Source organism: Corylus avellana, chromosome 4 (genome assembly GCF_965113065.1).
Source record: "Corylus avellana chromosome 4, dhCorAvel1.hap1.2, whole genome shotgun sequence".
Taxonomy (NCBI): domain Eukaryota; kingdom Viridiplantae; phylum Streptophyta; class Magnoliopsida; order Fagales; family Betulaceae; genus Corylus; species Corylus avellana.
Genome location: NC_142493.1, coordinates 2,262,513 through 2,279,737, shown reverse-complemented (window position 1 = coordinate 2,279,737; position 17,225 = coordinate 2,262,513). Strand labels below are relative to the sequence as shown.

The 17,225-nt window shown below is 40.6% G+C and overlaps 2 protein-coding genes and 1 non-coding gene across 4 annotated transcripts; all 3 read left to right on the top strand.

Annotated features, from left to right (window-relative positions):
• Positions 1-6,372: 6,372 nt before the first annotated feature.
• On the top strand, positions 6,373-6,445 carry TRNAR-UCU (transfer RNA arginine (anticodon UCU)). Its single transcript has one exon. It is a non-coding gene; the product is annotated as a tRNA-Arg (tRNA).
• A 116-nt stretch (positions 6,446-6,561) lies between these two features.
• On the top strand, positions 6,562-8,867 carry ATHM3 (Thioredoxin superfamily protein). The gene is made up of 2 exons (XM_059591232.2): positions 6,562-6,893; positions 8,231-8,867. Exons 1-2 carry the CDS (start codon positions 6,677-6,679, stop codon positions 8,554-8,556), a joined length of 543 nt encoding a protein of 180 aa, XP_059447215.1. The 5' UTR covers positions 6,562-6,676; the 3' UTR covers positions 8,557-8,867.
• A 2,398-nt stretch (positions 8,868-11,265) lies between these two features.
• LOC132177600 (Putative endonuclease or glycosyl hydrolase) lies at positions 11,266-16,348 on the top strand. Of its 2 annotated transcripts, none has more exons than XM_059589988.2 (3): positions 11,266-11,392; positions 11,469-11,554; positions 14,401-16,348. In XM_059589988.2, exon 3 carries the CDS (start codon positions 14,440-14,442, stop codon positions 16,033-16,035), a length of 1,596 nt encoding a protein of 531 aa, XP_059445971.2. In that variant the 5' UTR covers positions 11,266-11,392; positions 11,469-11,554; positions 14,401-14,439; the 3' UTR covers positions 16,036-16,348. The 2 variants fall into 2 exon arrangements, with proteins under 2 accessions (XP_059445971.2, XP_059445969.2); XM_059589986.2 differs by having other exon boundaries at positions 14,228-16,348.
• Positions 16,349-17,225: the final 877 nt, after the last annotated feature.

Sequence of the window (17,225 nt, the reverse complement as noted above, 5' to 3'; positions counted from 1 at the left end):
TCCTGCTCAATGGCAAACTCCACTGCAGCAAGAGCAGCTAGAGCTTCTCCAACGACGGGGTCTTTACTTCCAGTCACCTTCATGCTCTTTGCTGCCCGCACAAATCCCATGTGATCTCGAATAAGTACCCCAAACCCCATGCAATTCAGGGACTCATCAATTGCCACATCCCAGTTAATTTTGTGTATCCCCGCCGGGGGTTTACCCCATTTAACAGAAGTCCCGGGATTTCCAAGGACTTCCCTGCTGTTGTTGACTTCCCGTGTAGAGAGAAACCCCTGCACCATCTCCTCTGCTTCTCGCACTAGACGATTGGGGTGGATGAACTTCCCCCCGTGAACCACCTGATTTCGCCGTGCCCATATCCTTTTTGCCAACACCGCAGAAAAATTCAGCTCATCTCGATGACATCGGACACATAGAGCTTCCATAACTTCTGAAAAAGAGTGAAAACTGCCATGGCTTTTCTGGACATTTCTACTGCAGGCACTCCAGACATCAACTGCCGAGGGACACTCCCATAGGATATGGCACACAGTTTCCGGCTCTTGAAGGCAGAAAATGCACGTATCCTCCCTTAAGACCCCCCGTCTACAAAGGTTGTCTTTAGTGGGTAGGATATTTTGGCAAGCTCGCCATAGAAAGACCTTGACTGCATTAGGAACATCAAGTCCCCATAGTGTTTTCCACAGATGAGAAAACCCAGATTGAGCTGACCCTTCTCCAGATTTCTTTTCCTGCCTCTCCATCTCCATGTGATAGGCACTGCGCACAGAAAAAGACCCCGATGCTGAGGCTCTCCAAATCAAACGGTCTGGTTGCCCATATGTGCTTAATGGTATCTTGCCTATTAAGGCCACTTCCTCTTCTGAGAACAGAGCCTGGAGAAGGGGGAAATTCCAATCCTGAGTCCGTGTATCAATTAGCTCTCCCACATTAGCATCCGGCGGCAGCAAAGACGGGGGTGATTGAATGGCGTATGTTACCGGTCTAGGAATCCACTTATCCCTCCATATCTTTATTGATTTGCCATCGCCCACCCGCCACTGCAGCCCTTCCTGTAGTACCTCTCGAGCCGCAAGAATACTTCGCCAGGCAAATGAAGATTTGTTCCCCTTTTTGGCTTCTAGGAAGGAACCCCCATGATAATACTTTGCTTCAAAGATCCGCCCCATTAAGCTGGTGGGTTCTTGCACCAATCTCCAGCCCTGTTTCGCAAGAAGGGCTTTATTAAAAGTGTGGAGATCCCTAAACCCCATCCCTCCTTTAAGCTTAGTCAAGCCCATCTTAGCCCAACTCATCCAATGGATCTTTCGGTCATTCTCCTTATGTCCCCACCAAAATTTTTGCATTAAAGAGTTAATTTCCCGACACAATTCCTTGGGTAAGAGAAATACACTCATACAATAAGTGGGTATTGCCTGAATCACGGCTTTTAGTAAAACCTCCTTGCCTGCCTGTGACAAAAACACATTCTTCCACTCCGTGAGCTTCTTCTTCACCCTGTCAGAAATTCGCTGAAATTCTCGGATTCTTGATTTTCCCACCAGGGCTGGTAACCCCAAGTACTGATCATACCGTTGTGAAGCCGGGACCCCTATCAACTGCAGCAGCTCCGATCGGGTATCCTGGCTAGTATTACGGCTGAAGAATACCGAAGTCTTGTCTTTGTTGAGCCTTTGGCCCGAAGCCTGTTCATAAACGTCCAAGAAGCCCGATAGAACTTGCCATTCAGTTTTGGATGCCTTACAAAACAAAAGGCTGTCGTCAGCAAAAAACAAGTGATTTAATCTAGGCCCTTTCGAGGAAGTAGGAACACCTCGAAGTAACTCATCCCTTTCCGCTTGTTGGAATTGAGAGCTCAATACTTCGGCACAAATCAAAAACAGGTATGGGGAAAGAGGGTCCCCTTGTCTCAATCCTCTAGTGGGGATAATGTTCCCCACGGGCTGCCCATTAATAAGAACTGAATAGGTGACCGTGGAGATACATTCCATGATAATAGCTACCCACCTAGAATCAAATCCCATCCGGAGCATCACTGCTTCCAAGAAACCCCACTCGACTCGATCGTAGGCTTTACTCATACCGAGTTTTATGGCCATATGTCCCTCCTTTCCCCTCATACGTGAGTGCATGGTATGTAAGGTCTCATATGCTATCAAAATATTATCTGAAATTAACCTCCCTTGAATAAATGCACTCTGATTACTGGAGATAATAGTGGGGAGAATGGCCTTCAACCTATTTGCCAATGCTTTAGCCGCTATTTTGTACAGCACATTGCAAAGGCTAATAGGTCGGTATTCAGTCACCCGAACAGGATTTTTAATTTTAGGAATCAATACAATGTGTGTGCGGTTAACAACCGGATCCATCCTCTTAGTCTCAAAAAAATTCAGAACTGCAGAGCATACCTCATCACCCACCTCCGTCCAGTGATTTTGATAAAAACAAACGGGAAAGCCATCCGGACCAGGGGACTTGAGGGGAGCCATTTGATTAATCGCCTGCTTAATCTCCTCTTTTGTAAAAGTACGGATAAGCTGTTCATTCATTTCACTAGTCACACGCCTAGACAAAGATGCTAGGCACTGACCCACTCCACTTGGGTTGGATGTCGAAAACATGCCCCTGAAATAATCAATAATTAATTCTTCAATTTTTTCCTGGGAAGAATGGATTGTACCTGTTTCATCAACAAGAGAATGAATGCTATTAGTTCTTCGTCGTTGATTAATACAAGCATGAAAAAATTTGGAGTTCCTATCTCCACCCTTCATCCACGCCAATTTTGCACGTTGTCGAAGGAATAAGTCTTCCTGTGCAATTAGATCATTTGCTTCTTTTTGGAGCTTTCTGAATTTGTCAACATCCAGTGGTCCCTCCCCTGACTGAAGTTGGGCTATTTCACTAGTTTTGGCCTTAATGAGCTGCTCATTGGGCTTTACGTATGTCCTAGCCCACTTAGTCAATTCTTTTTGGCTCTTCTCCAGTCTTTGACCCACCCTCTGCCAAGTATTTGTCTCTCGAGATACTGCCCTCCAGACTTTCCGGATAATATCATGGGATTTTTCCATCCCATTCCACACTGCTTCATACCGGAACTTCTTGAGCCTAGGCCAGTGTCTTCTTGAAGCTTTATTGAAATGAACGTATAATGGGGTGTGGTCAGAGCTGCGTTTTGCTAGGACTTCAACAGCTCGCACTTGGTACTCATCCATCCATTCCTTCGTTGCCAGGGCCCGATCCAGTCTCTCTTTTACAAAGTCTTCTCCTTGCCGCATATTGCACCAAGTAAACCTTGCTCCGATAAAGCCAAGATCATGCAACCCACAATGCTCCAGAGTGTCACTGAATTCTCTCATTTGCCTTCGTGATTTGTTCACCCCACCATATTTCTCCGCTTCGTTGGTGATCTCATTGAAATCCCCAACGCACAGGCAAGCAGCCGGATGAGAATCATGTAAATACCTTAGAAGGTTCCATGCTTCGTGCCTCCTACCACCCTCCGGCGGTCCATAAAACCCTGTCAACCTCCAATCTTTCCCATTAGCTTCTGTCTGGACTGTTGCCTGCACATGGTTTCGGCTGTAGTTTTTTATTTCCACGTGTGTATCGTGACTCCACATTAGAGCCAACCCCCCGCTACGTCCAACACAGTCCACCACAAAAATACTACCGTATCCCGTACGAGCTTTGATAACCTCCATTCGCTGTGATGTCAATTTGGTTTCCATTAAGAAAACCAGTTTGGGTCTCTTTTCCTTTACCAACCGGCAAAGGTCTTGAACTGCCTGGGGGTTCCCAAGCCCCCGGCAGTTCCAGCTTAAAAGACTCATAATGGTTGGCGGGGCTGGTCACCAGCCTCCGCCAAATCATTTTGGAATGGTTCGGACAGGGGTGTCATACCCCCCACCTCCCCTTGCTTCGTCTCCGAGCTTGACCCTTCACCCTTCATGCGTTCCATGGCTTTCTCCAACTCACTGCCCAACTCATCCCGTTGCCTTTTCTTGGAGGGAAGGACATCATCTTGGGCCTGCATGTGTTGTGAGAGAATGGCTACTAATTCAGCCACCTTCGGGCCTGCTGAGCCCACTTGTGACTTCGGCCCAGTTTTATGATGACCACGTGTGTTGCCAGACATCCCCACCGCTCCCTTTTTTCTCGCTGCATGCGTTTCTTTGTTTAAACTTTCCCCCTTATTGCCCTGCGATTCACTTAGCGAATTAAATTGCCCAAAAGAGAATCCCCCTTTGTCTGGTTTTGCCTTAACCGTCCAAGGCTCTTCCAGCTGGAAAGGGTAAATTGAATTATCATTATTTTCAGCGCCTTCTACTCCAATTCTTCCCTTTCTCAGACCAACAGAATCCCGGGTTTCAGGGGAATGGAGCGTTTCCTGTCGAGTTTCCTTGCGTACGTACTTGCCATGCACAGAGTCACCGCCGGTTCTCCTTTCCACCTTACCGCGATCATCTCCCTGAGAACTGCCCCGCCGTGTTCCCCCTCGGTGACCTGTCCGCCCAACACGCTCCTGCAGTTGTGGATGTGGTTCGGTGCCAAAACTCCTATCTCCCCTTCCTGGCGAAGAGGCTCTCAACCATGGCCCAAAATCCGTTGTAACCTCCTGGTTTTTCAGCACGTTCCTCTTCAGACATCCCTCTTTTCCATGAATAATCAATCCACAGTGATAACAGAATTTTGGGAGTCTTTCATATTGGAATGTAATCCAAAATGATTCCCCCTCAAATTTTAACTTCCGCCCTCGTGGGAGTGGTTTGGTCAAGTCAATGAGAATTTTCACTCTCAAGAATTCCCCCCATCCAATTCCGTCCCTGTCTGTATCCACCTCTTCCACTGTCCCGACTGATGAGCCAATTTTGTAGCCCACATCCCTGCTCATGCAAGCCAAAGGCAAGTGTTTCATACGTACCCAGAAATACGCTTTTTCAAAAGTGAATCTCGCCGGTGGAGATCGACCATCGAAATCCTCAATCAGAAATAAATTCTGTTCGAAGACCCAGGGCCGGCCCTCCAGCACCCGTGCCTTATCCCGGGGCTCTTCGAATTCTATGAGGAATAGGTTCTCTCCGAGAACTTTGAAGGTGAGCGCTCCCGTCAATCGCCACCACCTTAAAAGCGTAGTTTTGATTGTCTCTTTGCTAACAAAGCGATCGGTCACCAGTTTTCCCACAACGCACGATTGGCCTCGTGAAACTGTTCCCTCCACCTCTGTCGCCTTGATCTCGACGTCCACTTCTTCTTCTGCTGATAATGAGAATTTTCCCCATGGTTTCAGTAATTCTTCCGCCATATTTTGTTACCCAAAAACGGCAAGCTACTCTCACAGCTTTTCAGGAAGCATGAGAAAACACGGTAATCTATGAGAAGACTTAATTATCATTGAATTTCAGACTCATCCAAAGTTACTATGAGATACTTGTGAAAATATAGCATTATTTATTGACTTTACTTCTTGAGAGAGATAGACAGATGTATTATCAACTATTTAACTTTATCTAGGGCTGTATGAATAGAGTTGCTCGCAAACAAGTTCGAGTTCGATTCGAAATAGTTCAAATTAGAATCGATTCATTTATTAAACGAACAAAGCTTGAACAAAAATGAAGGCTCATTTATTAAACAAGTTGAAGTCGTACAAATTCAGCTCAATTTGTATAAGTTTGTATAACATTATTATTATTATTATTGTAATATTTATTTTTAAATTTGTAATGAGAACGTGTTAAGTATTTAAAAATGTAAAAATGAATTCTCTTCGTAATGTAATAGATATAGCTTGAATTATTATAATTGTGACTGGTGAGTCTTGATATAAATATGTGTATTTCTGTGTTTGTATATATGTGTCTGCATGATCAATGTATATCAATACTATAAGATAAATTGTTAATATTCGAGTTAATTTATCTAATTAGTCAAATAATAAATCTTAACAATAATTAAATAACTAATAACTAGTATGAATTATAAAAATAAAAAATAAAAAATAAATAAACAATCACTACATTTACGTTACATATGAAATGAATAAGTTAATTGAGTAGGTTGTGAATGGGTTTGAGTTCATTCAGAAAATAAATAAATAGATTATCTAGCTTGGGTTGTATTAAAAAAAAATTAAATGAACCAGAGCGCCATGACTTTAATTGGCTGTATTTGCTAGTGTCTCACTTTTCTGATCTCTTACCAGTTCATTAAGGTGAAGTTTGTTTGGATTAGATTTTTCAAATTAGCTTGTATTTGTTTTCTCTTGTAATCTCTTTTGATTGAGAGAGATTGTACAAATAATTTGTACACAATTAAAAAAAAAGAATTATATAACATTACTTGGCCGATAGTTATCAACTGGCGCCCGTGGCCTAATGGATAAGGCGTCTGACTTCTAATCAGGCGATTGTGGGTTCGAGTCCCACCGGGCGTGCTTTTTCTTTCGTAAAATCCAATTCCTTTTGTACTTTCCTTTTTATTTTCCAATGGGCCCCACCGCCATAGAAGCGTAGCCCACCAGCAACCTGAAAATATCCCACAAATAAAAAACGTGCGGAACAAGAACCCTCCCTCCCCATCCACCTTTCCCCTTTCATTCCTCCATTTTTCGCATACAAATCTGATTTGATTCAACTCAAGAGTCGTTCTCTACTACCCTACTGCTATGGCTTCCTCTCTACCTGCGCCTCTCTCTTTGCCGCGCCCACGCACACGCGCCGCTCCACGCGCCTTTTTGTCTCAATCTCCTTCTCACCGCCACCTCAGTCGATCTACCGGAGGACTCTCATTTCCCTTCCGTTTCCGCACCCTGAAGTTGCGTAGGGTTCCTTCTGCTCCTCATCCTCTCCCTCTCAAGGTTCTCTGCGCGCGCTATTCCAGAGGTACTCTCTCTCTCATTCAAACATTGCATTTCTTTTTTCTCTCTTTATATTTCTTTAATGCATGTGAATATAGTTATTTGTCTCTGTTCTGTAAGGTTTCGGGGAAAGTTCCGGAAAAGCATAGAGAGGCTTATGGATGTGTTACATTTGATTAACAATTTAACATTTGTGAAAAAATGTATTCGGTCTCTGTTTGGTTTCTTGGGAAACTCTGGAAAAGAAAGAAGGACTTATTATATATATGTTCCGTTACTCTGCTATTAGGCCTAAGATTAACAATTTTTTGGGCCAGTCTTTCTTAGATGGTGGGTTTAATCTCTGAACATGTATATATAATTGTGCTTTTGGTTTTGATACAGCAGAAGGTATGTATGGTGAGTTGGAGATTGCTTAGATTCAGAAATGTGAAAATGATTTTTAGGTTACTTTTGGATTTCATGAAAGTTTTTGGATGGTAGGTGCAGCACTTCAAGATTGATTTAAAGCTGGATTCCTATAGATTCATGTACCCCATACAAGGACTTACACTTCCTTCATTTTTGGGATAACCAATATGACTGAAGATTGAAATGAATATGTGGATTTTCAACTTAAAACTTCAATTTCATTTAACACTTGATACTAACCTTGGAGCCTAAATGAGCAATGGAACATATATAGTCAGATTTGAAAATCTACTGTTTATAGGGCAGAATGATGCCGCATGTATTTGGTGATGCATGTGCATATCCTTCTCTTTATTTGTATGTCATTGAATTATCTCTTGTATATTTTATTTGATTAAATTGAATTTGGATTCCTTAATTGAGATCTTAAAAGCATATGGTGAAACAAAAGAATAACAACAACCTTTCTGGTAAATGAAGAGCAGCAACTGAGAGAGAAGAGATCATTGTTTTTTTTTAGAAAATTACACTTTACCTATCTGTTGCTTAAATCGAGTTTGGATTGCCAACCTGTGGATTGAAAAGTTGGACTTTACTCGTTTGGTTCCTGGATTCACATATTCAGATTGTAATATGGTTATCATTGTGTATTCTAACTTTCTTTTTGATTTACACATGAATTAAACAATTTGGGATTGAAAAAACGTTGAATGATGTGACCTCAAGTGGGTAAAATGTAACTTTTAAAACTACATGTTGGCAACTTGAACTCGACCAAGACCATAGGCGAGTAAAGTGTAATTAACCCTTAATTTTTTCTTCACACTCTCTCTCGATGGGTTGGATTAGATCACTTAATATAACTTTATTCTGAAATGTGAGTGAGTAACCGAGACAAAAAGATTAAGACATTGAATGGCTCTTCTGACAATATTATGTTCATATGTGCAGATTTAGTTACCAAAGAATCATGGGAAAAGTCAATTCTGAACAGCACAACCCCTGTCCTCGTTGAATTTTTTGCAAGTTGGTGCGGCCCCTGCAGGATGGTCCACAGGGTGATCGATGAAATTTCAGCCGATTATGCGGGGAGACTAAAATGCTTTGTGCTCAACACCGATAATGACTCGCAGATTGCCGAGGACTATGAAATTAAGGCGGTACCTGTGGTTTTGCTGTTTAAGGATGGGGTGAAACGTGATGCCGTTGTAGGTACCATGCCAAAGGAGTTTTATGTGGCTGCCATTGAGAAGGTCCTGGAACTACCCTTGAAGTAAAGTTGATTGATTTTCCCTCATCTACAAACATTTATAATGGTTTGAATCTTCCATTGGATGTGTGTTAGATTGCTTACTGCTTACTGGATACCAGCATATGTAGGTGCTGGACTTTAGGAATGAGTAGTTCATCAAGCCATTATCATGATGTTCTTCTTCTCTTCATCAATTTTTTGGTCGAAGAATTGGCTTGAACTATGGAGACTATATGTTTTGTAGATATATCTTGATTCTTCCTTTCAATTTTGTAAATCTGAACATGATTGGTCTTTAATGCAAGATGAGTTTTGATTCGGGACCATTCTTGATAAGCTGTGTCTGTTCCTTCAATTTTGCAAGCTAAATGCCCCAAAAGTTTCCCATTAGAAAAAATGATGGTTTAGAAATATTAAAAAAAAAAAAATCAATATTTTCAAATCGCATGATTTTTTAAGGTAAAATTACTGCAATTTTACTGACTAAAATTCACTTATTTTATTTTATTATTTGTGTTTTGAATTTGATATTTTTTCAAATAACACCTTCTGATATTACAAAAAGAGATTCTGACTTTGGATGAATTGCTGTTCTTTCAAATTAGACCACTGATTTTGAAATTTTTGTAAACGGACAATTACAAAAGGAGAATCAATCGAGTTAGATGAAAATTTTGAGGATGGGCGTGTTATTTATGATGGAAGATAGAAATAAAAAAGTGGAAAATGGAATCTTGTTCCTCCTGTTAGCTTGTTTAATACGAGGTTAGAGATTCTTTTCTAATAAAAGAAAGAGAGAAAACATAAGCTCAACTTAGTAATAGACTTGATTTGACTTGTCATAACAAAACTGATGAGTTCATCAAATCTTGGCTATTAAAAAAATAGTTATTCTGCAATAATTAAGCACTATCTGACCTAATTTTATCCTTTAATTATTTTATTGAGCTCAGTTAGTAAGGCATGAAAAGGAGAGTAAAGTCTTGGATTCAATTATTATCAAGCACAATAATACTAATAATAATAATAATAAAAAAGAAGTCTTGAACCATATAAAAATAATTGCTTGAAATGCAAAATTTTTTGAAGTTTTTTAATTAACACAACATGCCATGAGATTTAAATTCTGATCAAATCATTTCAAAATGAAAAATATTTCTGTATTTTTAGCTCAACTTTTAAAACAAAAATTTCTATCAAATTTTAGAAATTTTCACTCATTTAATCTATTAAATTTATATTTATTTGAACTGAAAATCATATAAAAATTACAAATTTAATACAATTTGCAAAAACTTTGTCACAAATTTTTATTTGGGTTAAATACTAAATTAGTCCCTAGGGTTTCACAACTTTATTTTTTCCCCCCTGGGTTTTCATTTTTATCACAGGAGGTCCCTGTGGTTTTGATAAGTGACCAAATTAGTCCATCCGTTAGTTGACCGTTAGTTGACCGTTAAACTGGACACGTGGACCAATCAGACGTCGACACGTGGCACATATATTAATTTTTTTTTTTAATTAAAAAAAATGTTTTTTTTTAAAAAAAAAATTAAAAAAAATATATTAAAAAAAAAAAAAAAAAAAAGAAAAATCGTAAAAAACTGGGGGTGGCCGAGCCACCCCCTTGGCAATTTGGGGGTGGCTCGGCCACCCCCTTTGGCCATGGGGGTGGCCAGGCCACCCCCATCTGGCCGGATGGGGGTGGCCGAGCCACCCCCTGGGCACCAGGGGGTGGCCGAGCCACCCCCTTGGGCCCCAAGGGGGTGGCCGAAACCACCCCCGGTTCCCACTGGGGGTGGCTCGGCCACCCCCATGGAGCCTTGGGGGTGGCCGAAACCACCATTGGTGGTGGTTTCGGCCACCCCCAAGGCTCCATGGGGGTGGCCGAGCCACCCCCAGTGGGAACCGGGGGTGGTTTCGGCCACCCCCTTGGGGCCCAAGGGGGTGGCTCGGCCACCCCCTGGTGCCCAGGGGGTGGCTCGGCCACCCCCATCCGGCCAGATGGGGGTGGCCTGGCCACCCCCATGGCCAAAGGGGGTATGGTGGTTTCGGCCACCCCCAAGGCTCCATGGGGGTGGCCGAGCCACCCCCAGTGGGAACCGGGGGTGGTTTCGGCCACCCCCTTGGGGCCCAAGGGGGTGGCTCGGCCACCCCCTGGTGCCCAGGGGGTGGCTCGGCCACCCCCATCCGGCCAGATGGGGGTGGCCTGGCCACCCCCATGGCCAAAGGGGGTGGCCGAGCCACCCCCAAATTGCCAAGGGGGTGGCTCGGCCACCCCCAGTTTTTTACGATTTTTCTTTTTTTTTTTTTTTTTTTTTAATATTTTTTTTTTAATATTTTTTTTTAAAAAAAACATTTTTTTTAATTAAAAAAAATTAAAAAAAAAATTAATATATGTGCCACGTGTCGACGTCTGATTGGTCCACGTGTCCAGTTTAACGGTCAACTAACGGTCAACTAACGGATGGACTAATTTGGTCACTTATCAAAACCACAGGGACCTCCTGTGATAAAAATGAAAACCCAGGGGGGAAAAAATAAAGTTGTGAAACCCTAGGGACTAATTTAGTATTTAACCCTTTTTATTTTTATTTTTTTCAAATTTTGAATTTGAATTCACCCATGTAAAAAGTTCATGATATTCAGATAATCATATTTTCCTCTCTCTCTCTCTCTCTCTCTCTCTCTCTCTCTCTTTTGGTCGTGGTCGGTCTGGCCAAATAAGGAATTACTGTGCCCACGTTTTTAAGTCTTCTCGGGCTTCCACTACAAAGTTGTAGTCCTAATCTAGTAAAATCGTTCAAACTCACTTTTTTGTCTGGAAAAATCCCAGATACGCTTCTTCCTTTGTTGCCCAGGTTCTCTCTCTCTCTCTCTCTCTGTCTCGCACTATTAATTTTTTTTGTTTTTTAAATTAGATCTCTCTTTGATTAGATCGCTTGCCCTTCAGAATCTAAGTGTCTTGGTGTTTTGGGACTCTTGAGAGCATAATTTAGAGAGAAGCGCTGGTCTCATATGAGGTACCCTTTTGGTTTTTTTTTTTAGATTGTTTATTTCTCTTTGATGTTATATTTCGAATCAAAATTTCCAATTGAGAAATTGGTTCTTGGAATTTTAGACGCTTTTGTTTTTGTGGGATTGTTTTGGTTGCTCTTGAAACGCAATAAAAAAAAAGAGAATTTTTAGAATTTAGACTTGTATTATGTAGTTTTGAGTAATTGATGAACTGGGTTTAATAAATAAACAAGTTTTATTGGGGATATCGACGTAACCTATAACATAGAATTTAAATTTGTATGTTCTTTTTGATTCTGCGAGATTCAAAGCTTCCATACATAGTCTCTCTAATCTAATATTGCTGAATAATACTGTCTTATTGGACTTTATGTGCTAGTTTTGAATTTTGTATCAAAGAATAAAAGCTAGTAGTTTAGGTATTGTTTGGTAGTGGATACAAGGATGGTTAAACCCAAGGGGTAGGTTCAAGTGGTAAGGGCCTTGGTGTTGGTGGCATTTTCATCAAATCTAATGTTCAAATTCCCTTGGGCACAAACAATTCTTTGAGGTTAGCCTGCCTAATCTGTGTGGAGAGAGCACTTTGTAGGGTCCAAGGTTTACCTGACAGGGGTAGTTACATGAAGTTGCCCTGCCTTGGAGGGGTTCCTTGTCATAAAAAAAAAAAAAAGAAAAAGAAAAAAGAGGACGTTTTTCCCATTCTGTGAATGGTAATGATAGAAATTGTAGTTGACTCATTCGTTTTTAGGTATAAAAGAACCTGTGGATTTAAAGACCAGCTCCTTTTTGGAACCTTTTTCAGTGAAACTGTTTGCAGAAACACCTTGCAAACTGCTTTTTTCCGTGTCAATGCAATTTGCTGACCTGTGGCAAAATCATGTAGTGTGCAGTGGGTTTCATGTACCATCATTTCATGATTCAATTGGGTATTGAGTTTATGCTTTTCTGCCAGTAAGTGCTTGAGTTTAGGCCCCTTTCATTCTATCACATGCTACTCCTGGTGGTAACCCAACTCTGTGGCATAGAAACCTTGCTCTTTTCTCACCAATACATTCTGTAGTAATTTGGGGATGCTGTTATTTATAAATATTCATTTTAATGTGTATAATCAATAAACTACACCTCTGTTACAAACAATTGGATATAGGAAACTTTTCATTATGGTATGTATCATTGTTGTGCTGTAGTCTTAATCGTTATGCACTCTACAGGGTTCAGTCAAACACTTTTTTTTTTATTGAAACATGTCATCCACAATGACCTGTTTTATTTATTTATTTTTTCTGGTCTAAAGTTAACACATTTCTGATAAGATAATTTTGAGTTGAAAATTGATTGAATATGATTCTCATGCCTTCCTCATGGTGGGCTATTACATAAATTGGGAATTCCCCATCAATGCCTGAGAGTTGCAAATGGAAAAGGAATTATTTGGCCTTAGTCAAGAGTTTATTTAGGGATACATTTATTTATAGTTGCCAAACTAAAAAAGAGCGATTTAAGGGAGGAATCGTGTCCATGCCAAAACAAGGAAGCTTTCCTTGTGAGTCCATGTCCATGGTTGGTAGTTGGTGGCTGAGCTGGATAAGACTTAACATTCCCGTCCCCTTGAGATCAACCTTGTCCTCAAGGTTGAAATCAATTGGCTTTTGAGTGAATGGGTGGCATCTTCTATGGGCAAGCCTGTCACTTGAACTAAAAGTTGCTCATGATCTTTGCCCTTCTTGCAAATGGTGCGCTAGTTTAACTCTCGCAAGCGTATCAATTGTAGTTTGCAAGATTCCAAGATAGTTTCCACCCGTTCCACTGTGGTGGTGCCAACTTCATATTTGACGATTGGATTTTCTTGTTGCTATCATTTTCTTCTTGTAACTGTGCTAACCCAATGGCTCATTTGAGAGTGGTCGGTTGAAACATTTTGACATTAATCAGAATGTCTTCTCACGAAAATTCGAGCAACTCTATGAGGGCTGTGGTAAATGCACTGTAATGATTGTAACCCAACCCATCGAACTTACTAAATTTGGTACGCAAGTGCAAGGAATCTTCAATCAAACATAAATAGGATTGGAGATGCTGGTTTTAAGTCACTATTTTTAGTGATCCACTGGTTTATCCATCTCTGTGAGGTTATAAGTGGCTAGTGATGTGGCTTTTCACCTATTGTTTTCAGTTCCCATGCGCTTAATTGTGTTTATTCTTTTTAACCCTTTCTAGTTGTTCCTAACATTGGTGTTTTAATTAGATACAATTTTCTATGCACAGATATATTGAGCCTCCATGAAATTTTTAGTGGGAAATGGATTTTTGCTCTGTAGATGCTTCTATGTGCTTGTGTTTATACAGCATGCTGAGTTCTTTTTTGTATTATTATTATTATTATTATTATTATTATTATTCTTTTCGTGACCCAAAACACTTCGGCTGTGACATCAAATCTAGATCAATCTGGATTCTGTGAATAAAGGACATGTTGATATCTTTTCCCTTCATTGTGTAGTTGTTGGTGTGCTTATTGAGGATCAAGGCAATTAATTGAATTAGAGACGTATAAGCATTCGCCCGGTGTGATATAAAAATATCTAAGTCTTGATCTACTTATGTTGGTAGCCTAGTTGCTATATCTGCAGTAATGCAAGTAGTTTTTTATGGCCAGATTTTTCTGTGGTCTTGTGCAGTAGAATTGGGCTCAGCCATTAGGTGTAAGCCTTGTCAAGCAACTGGTTCAGCAGCACTGATTTTTAGATGTTTGGATGGCCACAGCGATTTTCCCTTGACATATGCACAAGTGCTGCCTAGAGTTGTTTTGTGATACTTCCATATGGTGTTTACTTACATTTTCTGCTTTCAGCCATCTGCAGGAACCTTTGATTTTTTTAATGAAACAATAATGGCCAATCCAAACGCATCAACATCGATAGTCTCTTCAGAATCCTCTGAAGAAAAGGCCACACATATAGCTGATTCAAGCAAGAACATGTTTGAACCTTCTTCAAGCCATCAAAGTCGAAGCACCTCAGATGGTCCTGTCGCTATCCTTTGGGACATTGAGAATTGCCCTGTTCCTAGTGATGTCCGCCCTGAAGACGTAGCGGGTAATATTAGAATGGCTTTGCGAGTTCACCCTGTAATTAAAGGAGCTGTTATGTTGTTTTCTGCCTATGGAGATTTTAATGCATTCCCCAGGCGACTCAGAGAGGGCTGTCAGAGAACTGGTGTCAAACTCATAGATGTTCCAAATGGGAGAAAGGATGCTGCTGACAAGGCTATCTTGGTCGACATGTTTCTTTTTGCCCTTGACAACCCTCCACCTTCTTCCATCATGTTGATCTCTGGGGATGTAGATTTTTCTCCAGCTCTTCACATACTTGGTCAACGTGGATATACTGTAATCCTTGTTATACCTTCTGGTGTTGGTGTTTCATCTGCCCTCACTAATGCTGGTAAGTTTGTTTGGGACTGGCCTAGTGTGGCTCGTGGGGAAGGCTTTGTTCCCCTCACCAAGGTTTTAATGGCCCCTCGCGGAGGAGTAGCCGACATTGCGGGGTATCTCATGGGATGCCATATCAATGACAACCAAGATGCCCAAAATGATGAAGAGGCAATTGTATATAGGGGGATGTCACAAAGCTATTATAACTCGAGGGATCTCTCACTAGTGTCACAATCTTTATCCGAGTACAACAATAGTTCTTCAGCCATGCCGTGGTTTCCGACAACTTTCCGGTCACACAGTCTTCCTTCTGGTTTGAATGAAGTTCCAGGAGTTGGTGTTTCTTCTGATGATCAGATGGATTCTACTATGTGGGTACAACCTGGAGACCTAAATGGTCTGAAGTGCCAGTTAGTAAAATTGCTGGAACTCTCAGGAGGATGCCTGCCTCTGACCCGAGTTCCGTCTGAGTACCAGAAGTTTTTCGGGCGGCCTCTTTATGTAGCGGAGTATGGGGCATTCAAGCTTGTAAACCTTTTCAGGAAGATGGGTGACACAATAGCTGTAGAGGGGAAGGGCCAACGGAAGTTCGTCTATCTTCGAAATTGGAAGGCAGGCCCTAGTGCACCTCCTCTGCTTTTGACAAGGAAGGATAAGAAAGGAAAGGGGATCCAGGAAGAGAGCACGGACATTGTCATGGGTGCCGGCTCTTCAGATGAGTTCTCAGATGAAGAGAGAGTGGTTGTAGAAGAAAATGACGCGAGCAGGAGCCATGGAAATACTGATCAGGGAGCAGCAGCTCAATGTGAAGTTGATGACCATAGTCTTGAGCAGTTCAAGTATGAGTTGCAAGAGATTCTGGTCAGCTATTCTTGTCGTATATTTCTAGGTTGCTTTGAGGCGATATACCAGCAACGGTACAAGAAACCCCTGGAATATCATAGCTTTGGTGTGGATCAGCTGGAGGAGCTGTTGGAGAAAGTGAGAGATGTGGTGGTGTTGCGTGAAGAGCCCATTAGCAAGAGGAAGTTTCTGGCTGCTGTTGGTGGCTAGACAAAATAAGGCAGCTGAATTGCTGTACCCTTCTGATGCTTTTACTTAATATATAGAAAAAAAAAAAAAAAAAATCAAAAGCTTATAATGACAGTCTTAGAAAAAAAAAAAAAAAAAAAAAAACAGAGTCCAACTTTTTCCCTTTCAGTTCGTCCTGCATGGATTTGAAGCTTTTAGATGAAAATTTCCATGCAAGACTAGTTCCTTTTCCTTGTAACTGTATCAGCTACTAATGGAGGTCTGGCTGTAAAATTGACCTGCACTTGGTTTTTGTATCTGATGTTATAAGCAAAGAGAGAATGATTTTCTTTTCCTTTGTAATTGTTCTCAACTCAACATCAGTTGTAAGAGATTCTGGTCATTATAAATTTTCATGTAGAAAACAATTGTTTGTTTGAAGTTTGAACGTTTTTGTCATTTTTCCTTTTGTTTTTTTGTTTTCAAAACAAAAATACCATCCAAAATATAAAACACCTAAAATTACTTTCACTTTTATAGGTCACATTTTTTGGATAAAAAAAAAAAAAATAATAATAATAAAAAAAACCTTATAAAAAGTAACAATAAATGGAGGCAAGTGGTAAGGTAGCCTGAATATAGTAGATTGTAAAATGGGTAGTTAGTCAATGTGGAAGAAACTACTAGAAAGGTGTTAAAGAAGCCTAACTATGCCAAAAAGTCTGCCAAATTTCACTCTCAATCTCGTTCTTTATCTTGGAGGGTCACTACCTCAAACCAATCAAGCTAATTCTTTTCTTAAAATTCACATTCAAACATCCATCAATTTCTCGGACATTCATCAATTTCCACTATCTGTCCCACAAATTTCCTTACAAATCATCAAAATTACATTAAAATCCTTCAAAAACCCACTACAAAAGGTAATGGGAAAAATACACTTTACCCTCTCAAAGTTTGGGGCGATTTTCAATTCGACCTCTAATGTTTCAATTTTTGCAATGCACCCCTCAAACTTGCAAATTTTTTTCATTTCGATCAATGTTATTCCAAAATTCTCATTTTGCCCATAATATATATATTTTTTTATAATTTTTTTTTTTAAAAAAAAAAAAAAAAAAAAATTCGGGATGGCCATAGCCACCCCTTTGGCCATCTGGCCATTTTTGTACTCCTAATTTTTTTTTAAATAAATAAAAAAAAAATATGGGCAATATGAAAATTTTGGGATA

Bases quoted from the DNA above. Each gene is read 5' to 3' on its own strand.
- ATHM3 (XM_059591232.2), top strand. From the start codon at position 6,677: ATGGCTTCCTCTCTACCTGCGCCTCTCTCTTTGCCGCGCCCACGCACA. The intron at 6,894-8,230 runs GTACTCTCTCTC...TCATATGTGCAG, and splicing joins CTGCGCGCGCTATTCCAGAG to ATTTAGTTACCAAAGAATCA.
- LOC132177600 (XM_059589986.2), top strand. From the start codon at position 14,371: ATGGTGTTTACTTACATTTTCTGCTTTCAGCCATCTGCAGGAACCTTT.